Source organism: Dipodomys ordii, unplaced genomic scaffold (assembly GCF_000151885.1).
Source record: "Dipodomys ordii isolate 6190 unplaced genomic scaffold, Dord_2.0 Scaffold155, whole genome shotgun sequence".
Lineage (NCBI taxonomy): Eukaryota > Metazoa > Chordata > Mammalia > Rodentia > Heteromyidae > Dipodomys > Dipodomys ordii.
Window position 1 is genome coordinate 590,932 of NW_012267371.1, and position 14,781 is coordinate 605,712.

General features: G+C 46.4%; 1 protein-coding gene across 1 annotated transcript in view; it reads right to left on the reverse strand.

The window, feature by feature from the left end:
* The window catches only part of Krt77 (keratin 77, type II), a 15,117-nt gene extending 2,709 nt beyond the window's left edge, over window positions 1–12,408 (reverse strand). Inside the window, exons 1-9 of the mRNA XM_013032421.1 lie at window positions 11,797–12,408; window positions 8,600–8,814; window positions 6,076–6,136; window positions 5,506–5,601; window positions 4,456–4,620; window positions 1,943–2,068; window positions 1,619–1,839; window positions 1,172–1,206; window positions 3–107 (exon numbers count right to left, since the gene is read on the reverse strand). Coding sequence (XP_012887875.1) covers window positions 3–107; window positions 1,172–1,206; window positions 1,619–1,839; window positions 1,943–2,068; window positions 4,456–4,620; window positions 5,506–5,601; window positions 6,076–6,136; window positions 8,600–8,814; window positions 11,797–12,408 — 1,636 coding nt within the window. The remainder of the gene's footprint in view (window positions 1–2; window positions 108–1,171; window positions 1,207–1,618; window positions 1,840–1,942; window positions 2,069–4,455; window positions 4,621–5,505; window positions 5,602–6,075; window positions 6,137–8,599; window positions 8,815–11,796) is intronic.
* Between the last annotated feature and the right edge of the window lie 2,373 nt (window positions 12,409–14,781).

Genomic DNA, 14,781 nt, shown 5'->3' on the forward strand with positions numbered 1-14,781 from the left:
ACTTCCGCCGCCGCCACCGCCCCCTCGGGAAGCCCCGCCTCCGTAACTTCCGCCGCCGCCGCCGCTGCTGCTGCTGCCACTGTAGGTAGTTTGGGTGCTATGCACCGCTGGGGTTGGAAGTGAAGGGGAAAGGGCAGACGGGTCAGATCCATGGGTAGGGGGTCTCAGCTGCACCCACCCCTCTCCTTGCAGCCCCCTACATCCTTGATCCCTGGTGACAACAGCTTGCCCACATATACAAACACGAAGTTACCCCTATTCCCACTTGAAAATTAGCATCCTGAGTCAGGCTTGCTTCAGTGGCTCAGGCCTGTAATCCCAGCCACTTGAGAGGTAAATAAGATCTTGATCTTAGTCCCTCACCCCTGAGGGGGTTCGAGGGGGGGTGAATTTAAGACCCTCTCTGAAAAAGGAAACTGAAGGCAGTAGCCCAAGTGGTAGAGTGCTTGCCTTGCAAGCCGCAAGTTCAAACGCCAGTACCACCACACACACAAATATATATGTGTATATATATATATATATACACACACACACACATATATACATACATACATACACACATATACATATATAGTGGGAAGGAGAAAGGAAGAATAATAAAGAGGGTGAGATTGGTGGGACTATATTGTAGAAATGTAACAGTGAAATTCTTCCATGTATAACTAATGTAAATAGAGTGGAGAAGGTAGTTCTCTCTTGTACTGAGGCTTAAACTCAGAGCCTGGGTGCTGTCCTTTAGCTCTTAAGGATGGTGCTCTACCATTTGAGCCATAGTTCCACTTCCAGATTTCTTTGTGAGGGAGGATGATTAATTGGAGATAAGAGTCTCATGAATGTTCATGTCCTGCACCTAGCTAACAAGCTGGTTTAAAAAAATGGTGGTGGCACTCTCTGAAGAGTCTATTCATTGTTTACTGAATAGATAACCTAAACATTGTAGCCACTGTTTATTGTATACCATTAGAAATTAAGATAAGCAGATCTAAAATCATCATCATTGATTCTAACAAATTCTTCCAGGATTTGCAATGATAAGCTGTTGTTTGGATAGAGAACTGAAAACTAAAATGTCAGACACCAGTTCCCGCTGGTCTCCTGGCAACTGTCCCCTCAGCCTGTTCTCTTGCTCAACACCAACTAGTCTCTATCTCTGGACTCTGCTGGTACTTACATATGCTCACATGGTCCTGCAGCTGTCCAGACATCCTGAAAATGAAAATGCAAACATCAGCCAGGCCTAAGAAGCCTGAAGACACTAGCCAGAAGCAGCAGCCTGGAGACAATATGAAGATGTGGGTGTGAAAGGGAAAGCCACCTCCAACCTCAGAGGACAAGAAGCCATGAGCACTCTTATGAAACCTTTTAGCACTGGAGTCACAGCTGGCTACAGTGACTTGGGTTCAGGTATGGAGACGTGGTACTTGGAGGATGAGGAATGGATGACACATGGCTTTACACACACACACATCCCACATGCTCCCAAATCCTACATCTTCTGCTTCTAACTCAAACACTTCTGCTCCACCTGGAGTACCAATCTTCCCAGAAAATTAGAACGCTTCTCTTCTCTCCAAACAGTGCATCTGGATTTGCCAAGAATCATGGCTGCCACACCCACCTGCTCTCCTCACACTCCAGGAGCTTGCGGTAGGTGGCAATCTCCACGTCCAGGGACAGCTTGGCTCCCAGCATGGCTTGGTAGTCTCTCAGCAGCCGGGCCAGGTCCTCCTTGGACTGCTGGAGGGCCTCATCCATGCCCTGCAGCTTCTGCTTTGCATCCTGGAGGGCCCGCTCTCCCCTATCTTCTGCCTCCCCAATGGCTGAGTGCATCTGTTCAATCTGTATCAGAGAGGGTTTGGAGAACCACAACGGTGTTGAGTTTTCAGCAAGGCATTATGGGAGGCAGCTTGTCTAGCCAACAGACCCAGAGTACCCATCCCACCTGCTTTTTGACGTTGCCGATCTCTGCCTGCAGCCTCTGAATGGTGCGGTTGAGCTCAGAAATCTCCATCTTGGTGTTCTTCAGGTCATCTCCATGTCTACCTGCTGTGATTTGGAGCTCCTGGTACTAAGGGTCAAAGGTAGCATCCTGGTCAGCACCTGGTACTGACCAGGTGAGCAACTCTGGGAGAGGAATGAGCTGCATTGCTCTCCCCTGGGAAGTTCCAGAAGAAGCCCACTCAGATCTGTGGTTACACACACACACACACACACACACACACACACACACACACAGAGTCATACCCATACAAAGCCCCTCTCACCTGAGCTGCAAACACACACCTCTAAGCCAATCCTCCCTCATCCCCCCCACCCCCAAATCTGGGCAGGATCATACCTCAGCCAAATCAACCTGCTTTTTGAGCCCTATTACTTCTTTTCTTACATACCCAAGCCTTCATACTAGTCCTTCCTTAGCCATACTGGGGCCTTTTGCTTTTTCCATACTATTATAGTCCTTCTTACCTTTTTCAGGTGATTCTACTAGCAGGCAGGACTTCCTGTCTTCAGAGGTCCTCAATATGTTCCACATACTTTCCTCAATCACTGTCTATCTCTGTCTGTCCCCCCCCCTTTCTCTTTCTTCCTCCTCTTTTCCTCCACCTTTTCTTCTCTCCCTTCCTACCTGTCTCCCTCCCCTTCTCCCTTTCTCCTCTTTTTCCCTCTCCCCATCTCCCTCCTCTCTTCCCTTTTCCCTATTCCCTCTCTCTTCTCTTTTCTCCTGCCCCCCCCGCCCCGCATACATCAGAACTCTACCCATTGGGTATGGTAGGTGTGGGGAGAGTTGACTGGAGAGGATGTGTTCAATTTGATATTTTTATTGTTGAGTACCTCCTCAGTCTGATGCCAACACCCATTGCACCCCAGAGCACCTGCCTTCTAGCCAGAGTGATTAGAGTTGGTCAAGGGTAAATTGCAAAGCAGATCACCAAGTACCAGTCAGAATTTAATGCCTGGCTGCCAGCCTTTGTCTCTTCAACTACAGAATCTTCACCATCCAAAAATGCCTAGGCCAATTTATGATAAATAAGCAAAGAAAAAGCTACACATACATTCATCTAGTAGGTGAAGGTTTGGTCTTATAATGGAATAGCATGCTGTTAAAAAAATGTTGTGGGTAGAAACAACAGATCTTTTTTTTTTTTCAGTTTTCGACTTTGTTGTCCCCAATGTACTATATCTAGTTCTTTCTTCTTATTTTATTTCATTTTTATTTTCCCATTGGTTTATCCTTGGCAATCTCTGTCCTTGGTTCTTGTACCCTTCATCATGGATATACATTTATCTGATTTGGGGAAGGGAAGGGAAATAACAAAAATACTGAAAGAAGCACAAGGCTGACCCATTGCAACCATGATATTCACAAGACTATGTTGGAAATGAACTTTACCACTTTGGGAGCAGGGGGAGTGGGGGAGGAAGGGATAGTGGGAGAAAACAAAGGAGCAGGTAACAATTTTCAACAAGAAATGTACCTTACTCATGTAATTGTAACCCCTTTATACAGCATCCTTACAATAAAACAATAAATTTTTTTTAAATGTTGTAGGGCCGGGTATCGGTGGCTCATGCCTATAATCCTAGCTATTCAGGAGGCTGAGATCTGAGGATCTCGGTTCAAAGCCAGTCCAGGCAGGAAAGTCCGTGAGACTATTATCTCTAATTAACCACCAGAAAACCAGAAGTGGTACTGTGGCTCAAGTGGCAGAGCGCTAGCCTTGAGCTGAAGAGCCCAGGGACAGGGCCCAGGCCCAGAGTTCAAGCCCATGACCAACCAAAAAAAAAAATTGTGGGATATTTAATGTCACAGAAAGAAAAATTCAAAATTATGTTTTAAGAAGTACCATGATGAGAAAATAAAAATAAAAACATTTAGTGGTTAAGCACATAGAGTAAACCTAACTAGGTTTAATTAGGTGCTGCTTGCTAGTTACAGGACATAGGTAAATTACACAATCTCATACTCTGCTAAATATTTCCATAAAGCATTTATGTAAAGCCAGACACCTGTAATCCTAGCTGCTCAGGAGGCTAAGATCTGAGGATCAAGGTTCAAAGCCAACCTTGGCAGAAAAAATTCTTTGAGTCTCATCTCCAATTAACCAGGAAAAATGCTGGAAGAGGAGGTATGATTCATGTGGCAAGGTGTCGGTCTCATGCAAAAAGAAAGGCCAAGCAACAGCATGAGATTCTGAGTTCAAACCTCAATAGAAGCACCAAGCAGGGGAAAAAGTTTGTATGGTGTCTGGTACCTACATAGGAGTTCTCCAGAACTATCTGCAACAGAGAACTGGAAGGAACTATCTGAGCATATTCACGTGATGATAAGTTATGGATAATCTCTGTGATTAAGTTTCTACCATCAACATGCCCAGGGATGCTTTAGCAGACAGTAGGACGTTCTGTGAAGTATCTGTTTATTTGAGGGTTCAAGGTCTGCTGGGCAGAGCTCACCTTGGTCTGGTATAAGGCCTCTGCTTCATCCTTGCTTCTCTGTGCGATCATCTCATACTCAACCCGCACGGCATCAATGATGCTGTCCAGGTCCAGGGAGCGGTTATTGTCCATGGACAGGATGACATTGGTGTCACTGATGTGGGTCTGCATCTGGGACAGCTCCTGCAGGTCATGGAGGACTTAGTAGAATTGTTCTACTCTCCTCCTAGAGTCTCAGTATCCCTCCACTGGCTCCATCAAATTTCTCTGGTAAGGCCAGAGCCTGCACCAGGAGGGAGTCTTGCAATTGGGGATCTTGGAGGGAGAGTTCTTTGAATTGTATGCCGAGAGGTGATGGGGAGAGTCTCCTTTATCTCAAGGTAATGGAGCCCAGGCTCAGCCTCCAGGAACCAGGAAGGTGCCTGAGCCCAAGGCCCCTGTAAGGCCACCTCCCTGTCATACCTCTCCTGTACCCTCTATCCTGCTCTTTCTCTTGGCTTCCATTTTGAGCTGGGCCCTCCAACAGGCACACTAGCTCCTTGAAGGTACATGAGTTCCCAGAGACAGTGGGGAAGAGTCTGGTTGTAGAGCCACTGACAAGCTGAGTAGCCACCAAGTGGGTAATTTAATCTCTCACTTCCTGTTTGGTATACAAAATGGAAATCCCCATAAATTGAGCTTCTAACAAGCACCCAGCCAATAGTGTGGGTCATCAAGTTAGACACAGCAGATAGGAGGGCGGGTGTAGGAGAGTACTTCATCTCCTCTAAGATTCCCTATTCCCATCTCCTACAGCCTGGAATGCATGAAGATTTCTGCTTGGTTTTGTCCTGATATGTCCTGGTGTTCATTTCATGTCCCAGACAGACTGGGAGACACAGAACAGGGGAAACTCCCACCAGGAATTTCCTGAGGGATTGGGGTTGGGAGGTCAACTGACTCCAGGCCCTCACAGTTGGGGTAGCAGGAGAGATGAGCCTTTGGTACACTATGTTGGGCTTCAGTCCTCTCCTCCTCCAGCCCAAGATGGGAGAAAAGGAAGGAGCTTCTCTTAACAGCTGAACTCACCGTTTCATAAAAGAATTTCAGAAAATTGATCTCCCCATACAGGGTATCCACTTTGGATTGCAGGTCAGCTTTGCCCATATAAGCAGCATCCACATCCTAGACAACAAGCAAAGATGGTTTGACTTTAGCGCCCAGACACACCACTCACTGGGTGACCCAGACAAGGGGCACCACTTCTCTGGCTTCACTTCCTGGCCTGAAATGTGATCACCTCATTTAAATCTGGGTCCTGAAAACTGGCTTTGAGAAAGGACACCAACCTCCATAGCTCAGCCAGCCACGGCCAGCACCCCTACTCCCTCCCTGTATTGCAAGGCTACCATAGCCAAACTCAAGCACTGTCACTTGTTTCATTTCTCTTTCAGAAGCCTGGAGAGGCAGGACTGGAGGATTCTCACAGACAGCCATGAAGGTGAGTCTCACACTTCTTCAGTGGAAGAACCCCATGTCTAGGCAACACGCACCACGCTGGCCCCAGAGGCACCTTGCCCATGTCACCGAACACACCACGAGGTGCTCCAGTCTCCACCCAGTCTCCTACAGCCACAGTCCCCCTCCCATTTCCCTCACCTTCTTTAGAACAACAAAGTCATTCTCAGAGTTGGTCCTCTTGTTGATTTCTTCCTCATACCTGTGTGGGAGGCAAGAAGTAGGGACAGGCTGTTGGGCTGTCCTTGGTTCCCTGAGGCTTCTTTGCCCAACAGAAAGCTCAGATTTCCCCCAAACCCCCACTGTCTTAGACTCAGTCCTGCTCATAACACCACGGCCTGATGATACCAGTGACAACTTCTAGCTCTCCAAATCAACGAAGAGGATAGAGAAGCCACATGGAAAACCCAGGGCCACAAAGAATGTCCCAGAATCCCATTTTCATCCTGATGTGCTACCTTTGTAAATGTGGCAGGATCTATCTTTTTTTTTTACCTTAAGAACATGAAGTAGCGACTTAATATACACATATTTATATATATATATACATACATACATAGATAGATCTATATTGACAGATAGATAGATAGATAGATAGATAGATAGATAGATAGATAGATAGATAGATAGCTTATTCATTCAAGGCTGGTGCTCTACCTCATGAACTCCATTCTTGTTTTTTGCTGGTTAATTGAAAACAAGAGTCTCATAGACTTTTCTACCCAGGCTGGTTTTAAACTGTGATCTTCATCAAATCTTAGCCTCCTGAGTAGCTAAGATTACACGAGTAAGCCATTGGTGCCCACCAACAATCACTTTTGTTAATTTTTTGGCAGTATTGGGGTTTGAACTCAAGGCTTTACATTTGTCGAGCAGGCACTCTACCACTTAAGCCACACCTCCAGCTCTCTTTGCTCTTGTTATTTTTGAAATAGGATCTTGCTTTTGGCTTATGATCCTCACGTTTGTGTTATCTGCTGTAGGGTGACAGGCAGTATACAACCATTCCCTGGAAGTGGTGCTGTGGCTCAAGCGGTAGAGCACTCGCCTTGAGCTGAAGAGCGGCAGGGATAGTGCCCAAGCCCAGAGTTCAAGCCCCATGACCGACAAAAAAAAACAACCATGCCCAGCTTTTTACTGTTGAAGTGGGTTCTCAAGAACATTTCTGCCCCGGGGTGGGGGGGAGGGAGGATGGCCTAGAATTGTGGGTCTCCTCATCACTACCGCCTGAGTGACTAGGATTTTAGGCTTTAGCCATTGGCATCCAGATTTTACTAATATTTTAAGAAAAAATATTTCACCTATAGTCATGCCCTTTGGCATCTCTAATATGAGTTTTACTTTTCCCTTGATGACCCATACTTTGACTCTTCAGTGGCCCAACACAGTAAGCATGTCAAGACATTGTTAAGAGAAGCACCTGCATTCATAAGGGAGGAAAGAAGAAAGGAGGGAGAGAAGGAGGGAGGAAGGGAGGGAGGTCACCCTTGCCTATAGTAGTAGTAACTGGGTCCAGTATTGAGTGCTTAGTGCATTCAGGTAAAGCACTGGGAACTTACTAAGCATAATTTTGTGGGGTTTTTTGGGGGGGGTCCGGTCATGGGGCCTGAACTCTGGGCCTGGGCGCTGTCCCTCAGCTCTTCAGCTCAAGGCTAGCGCTCTACCACTTGAGCCACAGCGCCACTTCTGGCTTTTTGTTTTTTTTTTTTTTGTTGGTCATGGGGCTTGAACTTTGGGCCTGGGCGCTGTCCCTCAGCTCTTCAGCTCAAGGCTAGCACTCTACCACTTGAGCCACAGCGCCACTTCTGGCTTTTTTCTTTTTGCTTAAGTGGTGCTGAGGAATCGAACCCAGGGCCTCATGCATGCAAGGCAAGCGCTCTACCACTGAGCCACTTTCCCAGCCCACTAAGCATAATTTTATCTAAAGCAGTGGTACTCAAAGTGCAGTTCCCCAATCCACCAACATCATCAACATCCCTAGGAAACATGTTAAAATGCAGTCATTCTGGCCTTATCCCAGACCTACTGAATCAGAGACCCTGGGATGGGGCTCAGCAACCTAATTTCATCAAACTGATGCGTGCCAAAGTTTTAGAACCATATATCTCTTCATCACAATAATCAACAAGGACAGGACTTGCTATCCCCTCTTTACTGATGTGAGAATTAAAAACTTAAAAGAGTTGAGCCCTTAGGCAGGGCTTATTTGTCTCCAACATCCATGAAGCCATCCTGTCCTTCCCCACCCAATATAATTGTGTGTGTGTGTGTGTGTGTGTGTGTGTGTGTGTGTGTGTGTGTGTGTGTATGCTGATACTGGGGCTTGAACTCAGGGCCTAGGCACTGTCTTTGAGCTTTTTCACTCAAGGCTGACTCTCTACTACCTGAGCCACACCTCCATTTCTGGCTTTTATTTTTTGCTAGTTAATTAGAGATAAGAGTCTCACAAATTTAACTGGGGGGGGGGGACTGGCTTTGAACAGCAATCCTCAGATCTCATGCAAACTGGTGCGCCCCCTCCCCCCATCACATGTATGCAGTACAGATCCACCACGGCTCCAGTCCCACCTCTCACACCTCAACACTGACACAGAATTCCTTGTCTCTGGGAGTCAGTTCCCAGCCACAGGTCTCCTCTAGCCCTTTGCCCCGCCTGTAGCCTTACTTGTTCTTATAGTCTTCCACGACGTCCTGCATGCTCCTGATCTCCGAGTTTTGGCGCATCTGCTCAGCATTGAGAGTATCCACCTGCCTCCGCAGCTCGCTGATGTAGCTCTCCAGGAGGGGCTCCAGGCTGCTGGTCCGCATTGAGGTGTTCACTTGCTGCAGCAGCTCCCATTTTGTCTGCAGTACCTGATTCTGCTGCTCCAAGAATCGAACCTAAGAACAAGGATCCCAGTCCATCTCATGCTGTGGCCAGCCCAGCTCCCCCACGGAGGGGAGGGGGTGCATCAGCAACCCTACAGCACACCTGGATCTCAAAGAATCAGGATGGCTCCTCCAGGGATCACAGAGCTGCCCCTTCTCTGGGACCAGGACCCTCATACAGGAGATAGTTTCTGATAGTTTCTGACCTCTGGCTCTAAGGTCAGCTTGCCTAAAAGGAATATTAAACTTGATCTGGATTTGAAAGTGCATTACCTAGCCTTAATACCTCTTTTGTTCCCATACAGCACTTTACATCCTAACTATGCTCACCCCCACGCTTCATTTATCCATGACAAATAAGCACAGAGTGGTGAGGAAACCTCTGAACCCCTGAAGACACAAGGCTCCTTTCTCTTTCTGGTTGGCATGTGTGACGTGATTGAGGACTGGAGGAAACTGGGCTTGGAATATCAAAACTGATTGCTGGTCAGGCACCAGCGGCTCAAACCTGTCATCCTAGCATCTCCGGAGGCTATGATCTGAGGATCGCTATTAGAAACCAGCCAGGACAGAAAAAGTCTGTGAGACTCTCATCTCCAATTAAGCACCAAAGAAGCTGGAAGCGGTGCTGTGGCTCAAGTGGTAGAGTGAACCTTGAGCAAAAGAGCTCAGGGACAGTACCCAGACCCTGAGATCAAGCACCAAGATTGGCACAGGTACGCACAGGTCCTAGGGCTTAAATTTAGAGCCTAGGAGCTGTCCCTGAGCTTTGTTTGTTCTACACCTTGAGCCACGGTTCCACTTCTGGCTTTTTTGTTAGTTAATTGGAAATAAGAGTCTCATGGACGTTCCTGCCAGGCTGGCTTCGAACCACAATCCTTAGATCTCAACCTCCTGAGTAGATAGGATTACAGGTGTGAGCCACTACAGACAATGCCTTTGAAAGTAGCACTGAGGAAAGTACCCAGAATTCCCCAGCTCTGAGACTGCCCATGGAAGAGGCCAGCCCTTGTCAAACGTTTGCAGAGAGCCCTGTTTCTTATGGCTCATTTTCCCTAGTTTTATCAAAGCAAATTATCAGGCAAGCAGCTCTCACAGGCTTGTCGGCACAGCTGACAACACCCTGGGAGAAATTATTTTACCCTGTGCTGCCACTCCTGGCCAGTCCTATGCTCACTTCCACTCTGTGACACTGTGGGGACCAAAAGAAAGTAACTGGTAGCAGCAGATATGGTTGGAAGGCCCCATCATGTCAGGCTTTATAGGATTCTGGATTTATTTCACACGAGACTGAAACCAGGGAAGGATGTGATGGAGAAGCATATGCTTTCAAAGGATGACTATGCTGGAGTGCATAGGATGGGCTGTGCTGGGTTAAGAGGTAAGGCAAGAAGACTAGCTTAGAAGCCAGTCAGAAATCACTGTAATGGAAGCCTTCTCCCTTCCATGCCAGAGGCCACCTGGCTGAATAATCTCTCCTCATAGTCATCAGAGGGAACACACTAAGGGAAAGAAAGGAAACCAAACATCCTATACCTTGACATCTTCCCACATCTCCATACCACAAGAGCTCAGACAAAATGCCACTTTGTACATGGGAGCCTCACTCTCCAGAGCATTCTCCTAGGCCCAGCCTGCTGTTCCTGCCCCAGCTTTATATCTTTATAGCCATTTCCCCTCTTCCTCTGTACTGACATTCTCCAGGAATTTTAACTATTTGAAATTCCCTAAAGGCATCATGCTTTTATGCCTGCTGCTTAGGAATCTCTGCCCTGGAAATCTGTTTTAGTCTTCCTCTATCTTTAAGACTCAGATCAGACCTGAGGGGCCTGAATAAAACTCTCCAAGAATCTAGCAGCAAGGGTAAATAAATTTATGGCATTTTCCTTTGAGTAATGGCAGTCCATAGTCCATACAATGGCTATTAACGTACTTTTTCCATGCACTGGTATCATTCTCTCCCCTTCAAATACTGGGTTCCTGAGGGTATAGTTATGTCATAGTCACCTCTATAGCAGTTGTCACAGTGGTATATACTAGATTCTTAGTAAACATTTGTGGGCTGAATTGGTGGGCAGATGGGTGAGCAGTGTGGTGTATGGGTAAGTATGTAGATTGGTGAATGGATGAATGAATGGAGGATTGTGTGTGTAGGAAAAGTGTAAGTGGATGGGTGAAAGGAAAGGAAAGGTACAGATGGATGGATGGATGAATGGATGGATATGTAGGTTTGTGTGGGTTTGGGACAGATAGAGGAAAGAAAGTAAGAAAGAAGGGATGGGTATGTGTGGCTGGGTGGAGAGATGATAGATGATAGAAGGCAAGAGGGGCCAGGTACTGGTGGCTCACGCCTGTAATCCTAGCTACTCAGGAGGCTGAGATCTGAGGATCATGGTTCAAAGCCAGCCTAGGCAGGAAAGTCCATGAGTCTCTTATCCCCAATAAATACCAGAAAACAGGAAGTGGCACTGTGGCTCAAGTGGTAGAGCACTTGCCTTGAGCTGAAGAGCTGAGGGACAGCGCCCAGGCCCAGAGTTCAAGCCCCATGACTGATAAAAAAAGAAAGAAAGGAAGGAAGGAAGGAAGGAAGGAAGGAAGGAAGGAAGAAAGAAAGAAAGGAAGGAAGGAAGGAAGGAAGGAAGAAAGAAAGAAAGAAAGAAAGAAAGAAAGAAAGAAAGAAAGAAAGAAAGAAAGAAAGAAAGAAAAGGAGGCAAGAGAATGTATAAAGACAGATGGAAAAGTGAATAAATGTGGCTGGGTGGATGGATATATTGGTGCACAGATGCATGGGTAGATAGAAAGTGAATAATGATGCATGAGACTGAGGATCTATTGCATATCTTCACACCGATCACCTACTCTCCTGCAAAATAGGAAGAAAACCTCCTTATATATGTCACTGTCATCAGTCCTCCAAGTGAAATAGCACAGTGTGGTATAGAGGTTACAGAGTTCCTAGCCAAGACCCTGCCTGGACCTAATGTTCTCACTCACCTTGTCAATGAAGGAGGCAAATTTGTTGTTGAGAATCTTAATCTGTTCCCGCTCCTGAGTCTTGACTCTCTGAATTTCAGGGTCCACTTGCAGGTGAAGTGGCTCTAGGAGGCTCTGGTTAATGGTCACCTCATGGATGCCCCCTGGAGGATAAGCAGGACCAAAGCCCCCAAACCCCATATTGCTAGCTCCAAATCCAGCACCTCCAAACCCTCCACCACCTCCAAATCTGCCACTTCCAAAACCACCACCTCCAAAGCCACCAGCCCCCCCAAGGCCACCACTTCCAAAGCCACCACCTCCAAAGCCACCACCTCCAAAGCCCCTGCCCCCTCCAAATCCTCCTCCTACTCCCCTACCCTGGCAGAAGCCACTAGAGCTTCTCCCCAGTAGGTTCATGGAGATGCTTTTACTGCCACCCAGATTGTAGAGGCTCCTAGAACCAAACCCCGACCCATAGCCCCCATAACCACCACCGCCACACCTCCCTCGGGCCTGACCCAGAGATGCTACAGCCCGACTCCCACCACCAAAGCCCGAGGAAGACCTGGTGCTATAGGCCCGTCTGCTCCTTGAGCTAAAGGCAGACTGAGAACTAAATTGGCGACTCATGGTTGCTGGAGCAACCAGAGGCGCAAGCACAAGTGAAAGCAAAGGCCCAGCTGGATGGAGGCGGAGATCAAGGAGGGAAGGAGCTATAACTCCTTTGGAAGAGGCCTGGCTCAGTCCCTATATATACATGCACCTGTGCTGGGCTGGGCTGCCCAGAATCCTGGGAGGGGAGTATTTGTTTAGTTTGCCTGCCAGTAACATCTGTTTGAAACTTCACACCTATGTGTTGCAGACAAACTTCCCCAACTTGATCATTTATCACTTATCTCATGCCACTGAGAGATGGGACTGCAATCATCTCTCAGCATCTAGTTGCTGGAAACTCCTGTAGAGTTTCTTCTCCAAATCGTTCGTTGATCTCTGCTAAGAAATTCGACCATCCATCTGTTTGTTTGGGGGTGTGTCTGAAAGATCTGGGGCAAAGTGGGGAGATAACTGGTTACCTTGAGAGCGTAGCTGGACACAGGTGGAGGAGACATAAGCCATGCTTACATTGTCCTCCTGGGAAAAAGGGATTTTCTGCTTCCCATCAACATTTGTGTTGAGCATCTACTAAAATAGAATATTGACTTCTAGACCAGCAGAGAAACTATCTAAAAATATCTTTTGTTCTGTTTTATCATTTCTGAGCCGTGATAGACAAGAGTTTTGTAGAATAAAATTGAATAAATGGCCCTTTAAAGGAGATTTAAAGACCAAAGCCATCCAAAATACAAGCCCTATTTTCAGATTCAGTAAGTAGAAAATTGCTCTGCTATTATAGAGGACATTGGTTATGTTGTTCCTAAGTGATTCCTCTTGAATTCTGTACTTCAGAGACCCTGTAGTAAAGTGCTCAGGGACCAACAATAGCCTATGCCCACACTCTGCAAAGCAGAGGCCTGGAGTGAAAGCATACTTAAGTGCGTTTGTGTCAGCCAACAAAACCATGTGTTCACCCTTTGGACCCAAATAGCTAGTGGCTTTCATTCAAAAGATAATAATGACTGTTTTGAACTTGCAGGGGAAAAAAACTAAATGTCATGCATCAGAAAAGTGGTGGTTTGTCCAATAAGATACAAGAATTTATCTCAAATCATCATCCTGGAGACTATGTGGCACAAATCAAAGCACTTAGGCTATAATGTTACGTGGATAATAATACACATTGATCTGTGCTTGTAACTCATTAAAAAAAATTATGAGTGCAGGAACTGGAGCTGTGGTTCAAGAGGCAGATCACCAGCCAGGAACAAAAAAAAAAGTCAAGTGAGAATTTGACACCCTGAGTTCAAGTCCCAGTGCTGACATTAAATAGCAGTAATAGTAATTAGAAATTAGAAAAGATGAACTTAAAAAGTGGCTTGCAGCTGGGTACAGTAGCTCATGTTTGTGAACCTCACTACTCAGGAGGTAGAAGTTGAAAGGAACAGAATTCAAGACCACCATGAGCAAATGAGAACCTCAACCAATAAAAGGCATGATGCACATGCCTATCACCCCACCTACCCAGGAAGTATAAATCAGATTACAGTCTGAGCTGACCTGGACATAAATGCAGGAAAAGAATAATATAACTAAAGCAAAATTGGCTCAAATAATACAGTATCTGCTTTTCAAGTACAAAGCCCTGAGTTTAAAACCCTAGCTCCTCATTTTTTAAGTACCTTGAGAAATGAGTTAATCTATTGCAAACTGTGGTGCGTTTTCTTCTAAGTCTTTAAATGTCCTTCTCCATTGTTGTCATATAATAATTTCCAAAACTTGGGACTGAAATCACAATGACCCAAAAAGTTGAGTCAGAAATCCCAATAGAGGTGAGAAAGGGTAGGCTACTGATAGGAAAGAACAAGAACCAAAAATAAGGGGTTGATAAGCAGCCGCCAGAAGTATCCTAGGGCTGGGAGAGGCTCTGAGGGCACCTTCAAATTCCATGTCTTCTCATCACCTTCCTCTGCTTTCCTAGCCTGGTAACTGTTTAGGCAAGGTATCTGCAGGAGTATAGGATGGAAGAGAGAGTGATCCTGAGGTACTCACAGAAGAGCTGTTTCAGCTCCCAGCTCTGCTTCCTCCTGGCTGCATAATCTCAGCCAAGCCCCCTACTCCAGAGCCCCACATAGTAAAGGGATCTTCCTATTTCTCAATGGTTCAGTGCTGTAAGCTGTGTGGAACAAATCAGGGCAAGCATAAAAATAGCTGCACACAGATCCTAGCAAGATCATAGCTACCTGGTGTGTCCAAGGTTTTCAGCTTCCTCTAAGATAATTCTAGGCAAGTCAAAAGAGTGGGTCCTTCCATCCTAGGCTCCTGTGGCCTACACAGCTCTACCCCTGATCTTAACACTTTTGGGGAATCAGTAAGGGAACAAAGCCAGGGCTCTTCCAACTCCAAATG